The sequence below is a fragment of the Belonocnema kinseyi genome, chromosome 10 (genome assembly GCF_010883055.1).
Source record: "Belonocnema kinseyi isolate 2016_QV_RU_SX_M_011 chromosome 10, B_treatae_v1, whole genome shotgun sequence".
Lineage (NCBI taxonomy): Eukaryota > Metazoa > Arthropoda > Insecta > Hymenoptera > Cynipidae > Belonocnema > Belonocnema kinseyi.
In genome coordinates, this window is record NC_046666.1 from 52,115,313 (window position 1) to 52,127,108 (window position 11,796).

At 33.2% G+C, this 11,796-nt stretch overlaps 1 protein-coding gene across 2 annotated transcripts; it reads left to right on the forward strand.

Moving 5' to 3' along the window:
* Window positions 1-1,327: 1,327 nt before the first annotated feature.
* Window positions 1,328-8,693, forward strand: LOC117182202 (endoglucanase Z-like). Of its 2 annotated transcripts, none has more exons than XM_033375267.1 (3): window positions 1,328-1,628; window positions 2,242-2,460; window positions 7,702-8,693. In XM_033375267.1, exons 2-3 carry the CDS (start codon window positions 2,406-2,408, stop codon window positions 8,598-8,600), a joined length of 954 nt encoding a protein of 317 aa, XP_033231158.1. In that variant the 5' UTR covers window positions 1,328-1,628; window positions 2,242-2,405; the 3' UTR covers window positions 8,601-8,693. The 2 variants fall into 2 exon arrangements, with proteins under 2 accessions (XP_033231158.1, XP_033231156.1); XM_033375265.1 differs by having other exon boundaries at window positions 1,328-1,604.
* Window positions 8,694-11,796: the final 3,103 nt, after the last annotated feature.

Genomic DNA, 11,796 nt, shown 5'->3' on the forward strand with positions numbered 1-11,796 from the left:
TTGTAAAATATTATGTCGCGTCGAGTTTAAAAATGCTCAAATTCATGACTTGGAGACGGATAAGGAATCTTTGAAAGAGTAATTCATACATTTTTTATACATTTTGAATTAATCAAAAGCATAAAAATGTTTACTGAAACTTTTTATTTTCATCCAGATAAATTTAAACCCAATTTTAATAACTCTAGCTTAGCGCAAAAACTATATTAGGTCTAACGGAGCCTGAGAAAGGTATCTATCGTATAGTTTGTTATGCGAAATCATAAAAATGTATGCTTTTTGAAGCAAAAATTCTCATATTTGGCTCCGGACAAGCATACAGGTTCGAAAATATGTACAAATGTCCAACTTAACATTACAAATATTATTCACAATTATAACTTTAAATGAATATACTCAACTGAAATTTTCAAATAATAAATCCTAAGGGTCAATGCATAAATTACGCAAACTTTTTTTCTGAAATTTTCAACAACGAACCCCCCCTTGTGAGACACCATAAATTTGAACCCCCCTCTCTAACCCCCTATCTCACGTAATTTTTTCAAAATACATTTTTTTTAAATTTATTAATAAGACAGCATACAAAATATTGGACCCCCCTCCCACCTAAAGGAATCTATGTAATTAATAGACGGCCCCCAACAGTACCTATTCCTCAAGAACAGATTTTAATTACTATTACCCATGATGTAAAATCCTAGTTTTCTGGAAATCACTACGACGCGTTCGGAAAATATTTTCCAAAAACTTTCCAAAATTGCTTTATAAAACAAAATATTTCGCAGAAAATTTCAACTATCAGAAATTCTGAGATATAAAAAAAAACTTCAATCCGCAATGTGAACGTTTCTTGAATGCTTTGAAATAATCTTTTTAAATTAGTTTTTCAAAATAAAAAATTATTTTAATCATTCTTAGGAACTTAACGATTTTTTTTCTCTTTCTACAAACCTTATAAAATTCTTTAAAAATCTTTAAAGTTTGAATTAATTTTAAATAGTTTCAAATCTTCTGAATATCTCTTAAACTTACTCAAATTTGAAAGTATATTTTTTAAGCCAACATAAACAAAAAAAAAAATTGCCACAAAAATGCCTAATATGGCTTAAAAAAATAATGTTCATTAATTTCTCAAAAATGATATCCGGTAAAATTGCAAAATTTTTCTTCAGAATCTTTTAAACACTTTTAAGAAATGTTAGGAAATAATAAAAAATGTTTTGTGATCATGTTTCAAGTTTCTCGCGAAATTCTCTACATAAAAAAATTTAGTTGACCGAAAAACTCCTCCTGATACCCCCCGAAAGCAAATGATAAAGTCGGGCGAGCTCGAGTTCGTGCTCTTGCATTTTCCTGTTTTCACGATGCTGGCCTACAAAACATGTAACAGAGCCGACTCGCTGATTCGCTACGTTTGCATGCGCTGCTCTCAGCAAGGAGAGTGGTGAGGGCCAAAAAATCCTACGTTCTGCGGTTCTGGAGACACTGCTGCAATCAGAAAAAGTACACGCGCGCGTATCCTCGGATTTGAAGCGCTAGTTGATTTAAAAAATCACATTTGTTCGATCCAGCGGAGAAATAATAATAAATCATAACATCTGGTATACGTGCATGTTTCTCCTAAGGTAGTTGTGCCAGAAGTCATTGATCTTAAAAAAGAGTTTTTCTATAATCTTGAGAGTCAAAATATTATAACTGATGATATTTCAAATAAAAGAATGTTTTTTTTTTTAATGAAAAATATTAAAATTGAAAACCAAAGAAATATCAATTATGACCATGTTTTTTGCAATTCAATTTTTTCTGACCTTCGCTTCCTACCAATTTTCAAAAAATGATTGCAATTAGTAAATTACAGCTTATTTTTACGGAAACATATGCTTTACAACGCCACTGTTTTTAATTCTAAAATTATCTAAATAAACTTAAAATATATTTATTTGCTTAAAAAATATTTTCTTAAAAAAAATCATTTTTCAAAAATTGGTAAGAAGATACGATCAAAAAGAATTCAATTGGAAAATACATTGTTCAAAATAATTTTTTTTGTGTGAGTTTCAAAATTTTCAATTAAAAATATGGTCTTTTATTTGAAATGACATCATTTGTAATATTTTGTTTTTTAAAATCATAGAAAAACTATTTTTGCAGATATCTTTCCACTTTCGGCACATCAACTGCCGTAAAATTAATAAATTTGGTACTTTGTAAATAAAAGTTGGCTTATCATGTTTACAGTTCGCCAAAGGATAATTAATGAAATCTTCATGATATAATATTTAAGATTTGCTATTTTTATAAAATTGGAAATTCGTTGCGTCCATAAAACTACAACGCATTCTAAGAAGTCATCAGTGACTTGAAAAGTTTTCTACTGACTACGGTTACTTCAGTCATACAATATGACGTTCATTGTTGCTGCTCTTCTTTATGCTTTATTAGCCATAAGTAATGCAGGTAAGTAATTACAATTTTTAAAAAATCATGTTAATATTTTATTGAAATATTATATTAATACAAATTCAATAAATAATCGAATTATTTTGATTTTTTGGCCTAAATATCTATTAGCATTAATTCATAAAGAGAAAAATTACTATTTTATTGAAAATAAATAAACAAAAATTTTAATATAACTTAAATTCTGAAGTTAACTGATGCATTACACAAGATTTAAAAATAAACTCTTAACTTTTATTTCATTCTTTTTATTATTAATTTTTTATTTATCATACGCCTTTAGGAAAACAACTTCATCACATTTCGACTATGAGAGACACTTATACCATAAGTTATTTAACTTAAAAATACTCCTAACACCTAACCGCAAAAAAAATTAACTTAGATAAACTTAACATGAATCGAAGATAATTTGCGATTTTTAGCCTCGTCTAGATAATCTTTTGTCTTATAATCGCTCCATTTTCATTCGAGATGTAGCGAGAATTACGACGCTAGCGCTATCTTTCCAGTGGCCACAAAATTTGGCGACGTCTTTACGACATTGTCACGACATCTTTACGACAACTTTACGAGATCCTATGTCTATGTCGTTAAGTCGTCTTTACGATATGGTGAATATGTCGTATGATATGACGATGTATTTAAGATATCGTAAAGACACTGTAACGGCATGGACATAGGATGTCGTACAGTTGTCGTAAAGATGTCGTAACGATGCTGTAAAGACGTCGCCGAATTTCGTGCCCACTGGATTTTTGCTACATGGTACTAAATAAGTTCTAATACATCTAAAATAGTGTAATTGATTTCGGAGGAAATATATTAGTTAATTGGTAAAAACAAATTTTTTTCGTGTTTTCTGTTGCTGATTCTGCATGTTTTACCAAAATTTGCTCACTTCAGCGTGACGCAGTAGACGAGATTAGAATTATTCTCGGAACCTCGGTGATACTTTCGGCAAAATGTGTTTTATTTTTAAACGTTACAAGTTTTACTTGCAATAAAATTTACCTTTTGTTTTTCCTGTGTTGTTTTAAATCTAGCGTCACGATTTATAGCTCGAATTGACTCTCACTGTGCCGTTTTCCCCTTTCTGCTAAGGACGCCGTCGCAGACGACAGCTTTTATTCCATGGTAGGATAAACTTTCGCCAAATAGCATGCAAAATTTCACAGCAGGAAACTTTACATGCAACAAAATTTAACTTTAGTTTTTTCTGTGCTCTGTACATATCTCTGGGAAACTTTCATTGTGTTTTATGTTGGATGGGGAGCATTTTGTCGAGCAGAAAGGACTCATGGCTGGTAGAGTTCGGAAGAAAAGTCCCAGCATATGAATTTATTAGAATTAAAAGCTACCTTCTATTCATTAGGCTGTTTTTCACGAAATTATAGATCTTTTCAAATCTTGATGTGCATTGGTAATACAACGGCGATATTTTACATCAATCGCATGGGGGGGGGGGGGTACACTACCCAAAACTAACTGAAATTGCTATACGCATCTGGGACTGGTTTGCAGAACGGATCATTTGGATTTTCGCCTCTTATATAAAGTCAAAAGAAAATGTTATAGCAGATAGAAAGTCTCGAATTTTGTAACCTGATACTGTCTGGGAATTAAATTTTGAAGTTTTGAATGTGATTTCAAATAAATTCGGAAAATTTGAAATTGACCTCTTCTTGCGTCTAATATTAACGCGAAATGTAAAATATTTATATCTTGACATCCCGATCCTAAGTCTTACGCGGTTGACGCACTAATAATTTCATGGTTAAAATTTCACTTCTATGCCTTCCCTCCTTTTTCTTTAATTTTATACTCAGAAAAAGAATTGAATGGTGGGACCTGAGTATTGGATATGGTATCTAATTTAGTTGGATTCTGCAGCGCCATTTCATTAGTGGACCGGGACAGCCATTTTTATTGGATGATTTTAAATTGGCTGTGACATACAAGTGAGGAGGATAGCTGATACTATAACTTGGCTGCCTCACCCAACTATATTGGATCATTCTACTATCACCTTGGTTAGGAGATCTAATCTAAATGTAGCTATTTATATTGTATCGTACGTCTATTTTTGTTTTATAGTAGGACCATATACTTGGATGTATGGGATATTCCGCAGGAGTTTTATAAAAAGCAAATTAAAAAACTGAAACTTTCTTTTTAAAAATTCAAATTTATTCAACATTATTTTATGAGCTAACGAAAAGATTATTATGTTGTTTTTATTAAACTTTTACTCGGGTAAACTCGGTTATCTATCATGGCCACGGACTAAGTCAAGTGAATGATGAGATTAGCATTTTATAAGTTAATTCAACTAATTAAATACGATGCTTCAAACCTCTTGCGATGATATTATATGTATAAAATTACGAGCGGCCACGAGCATTGGAGGTGACAACAGTCACCTCTGGATGCTTTTTTAGAGTTACCATCTGCCACTCCACGGGTTTTTAGTAACTCGCTTCCTGATGGTCAAGAAAGTTTCTTAAAATGCGACAGTTTTTCAATAAAACCGCCTTCTGAGATGCTGCCAATACCCTACTGACTGCAAATTTCGGTTAAGCGCACAAGCAATGTCGATGATGTACACTCTTCCACCTTTTTTTTCTCGCATCACGATGTCAGGTCGATTGGACCCAATATAAGATGTAATCGCTTTCTAAAACAGGCATTGAGATGTATCTACAAAAAGGCATCCATTCTTTTAAGAGTCCCAGGTTTAGGGCAAGTTGTTGATGTATAATGCCCGCACCATCATTATGTCCGTGCCTATATTCTCTCTGAGCCATTACGCGACAGCCATCAATTATGTACTCGATGGACTCGTTGGTATCACCACATAATGGGCACCGGTCAACCACATCTTGATATAACACGTATTTGCGATAATTCCTGGTGCTGACAACCTTGTCCTGTATCGCAATGACGAATCCTTCCGTCTCTGGATACAGAACACCCTTTCTGAGCCAAATATTGGACGCCTCACTATCCACTTCATTTTGATCTAACGTTTTGCGGTGCTCGCCATGGATGGCTTTCTGCCTCCATTGTATTTCTAATTCCTCTATGGTTTCTGCCCTGATATTCAAGGCCCCATATGAGGACGAATTTCAGGGCGTATAGGCAAGATCCGCTTTACAGATGTTACTGTGAGGCGCAACATTTCGTTTGCTTTTTAAGATAGTCTCGCAACTGTGTATCTTGTGACTTACAGAGTTTTTTTACAACTACAAGGCCCCTACCCCCTAAATGTCGTGGTAGAACTACCCTTTCAATCGCTGAATTTCTGTGGTGCATTCGGTCCTTCGTCATTTCTACGCGAACAATTCTGTTTCCAAGGTCGATGTTAGACCATTTTATGAGCCCGAAGGAGTACGTGAGAACAGGGATAGCATATGTGTTTATTGTCCTGATTTTGTTTGCCGAATTGAGAAAACTCTTCATAATCAATCTGAGTCTTGTAGCGAAGGCAGTCGTTAGGCTTGTCTTAGCTATCGTATGCTGGATACCCTTAGATTCAAGAATACCCAGATATTTATATGATTCGCCTGCAGCCATTGCCTCGATGTCATTTTCGAACTCGTTCTCTAAATCTGCGGTCCCTGATTCCCCTCTCATTGAATGCACTGTTCTAAATTTATCTAGTCCGAACTCCATGTGGATATCACTGGAAAACTGCTTTGTGACATCGATCACTTGCTGCAGTTTCTGGGCTGAACTAGCGTACAGCTTCCATGTAAAGAAGATGGGTCACTGATGACCATCCTCATTATCATGAATTCTGAACACATAAGACATGCTGTTCAGTGTTTTGCTTAATGGATTCAATGCTAAACAGAACCATAGTGCGCTGAAGGAGTCTCCTTGGAATATACCCGTCGTAACGCGTATTGATCTAGTTATCCTTGGTTCTCCATGAACAAAATACTTAATTCTTGTACCCCAGAGTCTCATCGCATGGCTTAGAAAGTCAATAATGCATGGGCAGATTTTATAAAGTTTTAGGACTTCGAGCAAATAGTCATGCCGCATGGAAGGAAACGCTTGCTTGTAGTCAATGTATGCTATGTATAAGTTCCTTTGATGCTTACGAGCTTGAGTCATGGCAACAGCGTCTAAAGTGACTAGATCTTTACATGTGGATTCAGATGCGCTCATATGCGCCATAAATTTTGTTTGAAAATTTTGAAAATTGCCCAAGATATGGAGGTAACAAAATTTTACGAAGTGATTGCATTGATGAAGTGAATTTCCTATGGTGTTTCGAATGCGTTCATATGCGCCACTTTCAAAATAAACAAAAAATCAAAAATGAACTCCCTCATTGCCACTTGTTATAAAAATTTACAATGGTTTTTTCGAATATGATTTCATATGCGTTCATATGCGCCACTTCCAAAATTATCAACAAAAAAATTATTATCAACCCCCGCATTACCAATTGTTATTCTCCATGTTAAGACCAATTAAAAAAGTATCATACATAGGGAGGGGGGGGGTATAGGTGGTCAGAAATTCCTGAAAAATGTATCACGTATTTTGTATGACCGGGAACATTGTTTCTCGATCAAAACGTCCACCAGTTTTTAAAAATTGTTAAGTTTTTCCCTTTTTTGATTTTTTCAAATGTTTTTTATTCAAATACATTTTTTTCGTTATTTTTTTAAAGAATAGAGCGAAAAATGTAGTAATTGAACAAACCTTTCCATTCACATCCTATTTCTAGAATTTTTATTTTGCATAAATATCGAAAAGCCGCAAAGGAAGGATTTATTTTGTTTATTATTAAGCCTTTCTCAAACCATAAGCAGTGTTTGCGCCAAGTCTTAGACAAAAATGCATTATGATTTAAAAGAAAACTGGATTCAAAGGATTTTTACATGAAATTTATAAACTTCGTTTTTGTCTTATCGATTTAGGGCTCTGTGGGTTTAAAACAGAAGGTTTTCGGGTTTCAATCGTATGCAAAACTACGAAGCTTCCTGTAAATATATATGTCAAACCTGCCTTTCAAACTAGACTATATAACGATAAATAGCAAGAATTTATATAAATTTTCCTACAACACGAAAAAAAGTACTTGTTAAATTCAATAGTTCTAGGTTCTATTAAAAAAACGGCGACAGCATATTGGGCATAAAGAACATTATGTCAATCTCTTCCCGAATATTTTTTATTAGTAATAATTTATTCATATTTTTATTTATTCTCTTTTTGCAGAAGTGTTGCCGTTAACTGTGTCAGATAACCAGATATTGATTGGTGGTGAACAAGGAAGTCTCTCTGGTATGAGTTTTTTCTGGACAAACGACGATTGGGGCGGATTAAAATTCTACAACAAGCAAGCAGTAGAATGGTTGAAGAATGACTGGAAAGCTAGGGTGATACGCGGTGCTATGGGAATTGACGGGACTGGTGGCTTTTTACTAGATGCCCCAAACAACATAGCCAGAATTAAAACTCTTGTCGATGCTGCCATTGAATGTGATCTGTACTGCGTCGTTGATTGGCATGATCATTATGCTCACCTACATAAGGATGCTGCTATTGCATTTTTTGAAGAAATGGCAAGGTTTTATATTGATAAAAACAACTTAATATTTGAACTTTTTAATGAGCCAAAGGACGATGTCTCATATACTAACGACGTGAAGCCTTATGCTGAAGAAGTAATTAAGAGAATCCGGGATACTGGTAGCACAAACGTGATTTTAGTCGGTTCAACCCACTGGGATCAGGATGTTGAACAGGCTGCTGCCGAAAAAATTACTAGCTATGAAAATATTGCATATACTCTACATTTCTACGCAAATGCCGAAGGCCATGGTCAAGCTTTGAGGGACAAGGCTACTGCTGCACTTCAAAATCATATAGCGCTGTTTGTTTCCGAATGGGGCACCGTTGATGCAAATGGCGATGGTACTGTTAATGCAGAGGAAACTAAAGCCTGGGTTGACTTTATGAAAGCTAATCACCTCAGTAACTGCAACTGGAGTCTCAATGATAAGGCGGAAAGTGCTTCTGCTTTAAAACCGGGAGTGCGTGTTGATGGACAATGGACTGATTCAGATCTCACGGAGTCAGGAAAACTCGTACGAGACATTATCAGAACATGGTAAAACTGAAATGAGTTTTTAAATGAAGATTAATTAGTTGATGTATGATGGCTGTTAAATGTATTTGATATTTCAATAAAGATACATTCGATTTTATTTTATATTTTATTTAGGAACCTATATATTTTTTCTGTTCTGGTTCACTATAAATTTATCAGTTGGTTGTCAACAAGATTAGTTTAATCTTTCTACAGTCCAAGATAATATAATATTAAAGATTTACAAAAATTTTCGGGTTTGAAGAAAACATTTGATATACTATCTTAATGTATTATGAGTTTTATTTTTAACTCAATACTTTTAAAGGAAAGTATTTTCCTTCTAACTAAAGATGAACCACTGTTTCTCTTATTCTTATAGTGTACAATAATTTTGTGATTTTTTCGAACACAAGATTTTGCGTGACCCTCCCTTATATGCTTTCAGCACAATATTAAATTCTAAACATAATTTTTCGTCACTAATTGGTTCAAAATTCTCAATAACATTAGTGTAGGATGATCAAATTTGGTCAATTTCATAAGACGATATTGTAATTATCTCTTGAATTTGTAATCACATCTGAAATGTGAAACATTTTTCATATCCCTATGCTCATTTTCGCAGGTAAATCGCTATTGAATCTTACAAACTGACATCCAGTAATCTGCCGTACTAAGCAAAAAATTACGGAAGTGATCTTTTCGTTGAGGTCGACTTTCCCATTTTCATATATGAGAAAGTAAACTGTGATCCTCAATCCAATTATGTAATTTTTTCCTTAGTGCATCAGCATTGCAGTCATGATGTTTCTATAAAAAATTATTTATAAAATATTCCCATGACTTTGAGTATTATTATCTTACACAGATGTTTACATTTTTTCGAACTATTTTTTCCAGATTTAACTTCATGCAGTGTGCAGTAATAAATTGTAAGATTACGTTGATTAGCACGATTATGCTGATTTAATAAATGTTTAAAGTATCTCTATTTTTCCAATATCTTACTAAACTAGCTGTGAATTCGATCCTGCTTGGTTCCACATTGTTTGTATAAATATTTTATTATACTTATTTGCTTAGCACATTTCTTCCTCATTATTATTAATTAGCAAATATGTTTGATTTCTCACAAAGAAATTCAAAATTGAGTAAGAACAAATAGGTTAATAAAAATGCCTCAAATCAAGAAGTCTTTTCTGTTCTTGCAAAATTTTCTAATTGTGTTAATGAAAATCCTCTGTTTCTCGTATTGCATGTAAAAAATTGAGCGAAATGTAAGTTTTGTCTCCTTTTCACTTAAACTGTCTATTTATTAAACTTATTATTTTTAATATTTATTATCATGAAATCAGTTAAATTGATTCATTTTAATTATCAACAATTAAACAGAAGTGATCTCAATAATTAGATTTCTGAGAAAAAGAAAATGAGATGAGATTTGTATAAAACTTTGATTTAAATGAAACTTTTTAATAATTTAGTGTCATGTTGAGGAGAACATTTGTGCTCAAAACGTCGACAAACAATAAAGAATCTTCAACAACATATAGATTCTTTTTTCACTCTCATTTTAATGAGAAGGTATGGGTTCCATGTAAAATTTCACTTGGCCGTTTTTGATCAAATCTCCACGTTTTGAGACCCCCTGAGCCAGAAAAAAAGATTTTTACGAAGGTGTTTGTATGTCTTTCTCTCTGTCTGTAGTCTGTAGTCTGTGTTTTGTAGCTACGATAATTGTCGAAAAATTGATGAGATTGGATTCTGCTTTCGTACACCTCTTTAAGGCATAAAAAGAAAGAACTAGTTCGTAAACTAGCTATTTTGGAGTTGAGAAGTTGAGAATTTAAAAGAATTTAAAATTTGACCGTAACAAAAATAAAGAAAAATAAAAAAATTCCATTTTTGTCAATCTATGCAAGAAACGAAAAAAATAAATAAGCTAAAATTTCCCGCCCTGGAAAGATCTACAATTTTTTTATTAATCACTTTTCGATAGGACGCGTAGTCCTATCGAAAAGAGCTACAAATTTTTAATAATTATTTTTTATAGGATGCGCAGTTTTTATTTTAGTTACGCTTCCAAAAAATACTGAAAACTCATTGAAATTTTTCATGAATAATTCTTGATAGGACACGTAGTTTTTGCTTTAGTCGTAAGAAATAACATTCAAAATAAAAACTAATGCTTTTTTCTAAAAAGGACACAAGGTACGAACTAAAATTAAAAGACAAAAGTTGTTCGCCTAAAAAGATATATAAATTTAGTATTAATCAATTTTAGATGGGACGAGTAGATTTCCTTTCAATCGTAAAAAATAAGAATAAAAATAAAAAAATTAAATTTTTGGATAAAGGACATAAAAGAAGAAAGAGGACATAGATTTCTATATAAGTTCCCATACAGGTTATTGTATAGGACCCTATTAAGGTTCCTGCATTAGACCCTACGTTTTTAACTAAAAAATCCATGGATTTCAATAAAAAATATTCACCACAATAGACTTTCCCAAAAATCTGTTTCATATCCTTGTCTTCACAGTAACATTAAACAACACTTGAGAACACTACAACACTACCCCTATCACACTTAAAGAACCAAGTCTCACCCTCCATCAAGTGAAACCTTCATAACAATCTTAAATTAAAAATAAGTACCCCAAACAAGTTACAAACACTCTAGTTAATAAATCTATCTCCACAGTAACATTCCACGTCACTCATGAAATACTCACCTTATGAAAGTCTCAGCTTCCATCAAATAAAACGGTAAAAAATATTTCAAATTAAATATAATTACCACATTTAATTTTTAAGACTCCAGTTAATACGAGGTGTGTTCAAAAAGTAAGGTGACTTTTCAATTTTCGCGGGCTACGCACATTCAAGTTTTAAATTTTTTGTTTTGTTGTGTTGGTACACTCGTACGATCATATGTGCAGAGTTTTGACTATATAGCTCGTGTTGTTTTTCTGGCAGAGGCGTAAAAGGTTAGAAGGGTTTTTGGTGTGCTCGGCGATTTTCTTCTTTCGAAGAAAATGGAGCAAAGAGTTTGCATTAAATTTTGTGTGAAAAATGGAATCCAGTGCTCTAAAACTCTTGAAATGTTGACAGTTGCATACGGTGAGTCTACTCTGAGCAAGAAAAATGTGTATAAGTAATACAAGCTGTTCCAAGAAGGCCGAGAGGATGTCGAAGACGAACCTCGCCCTGGACGT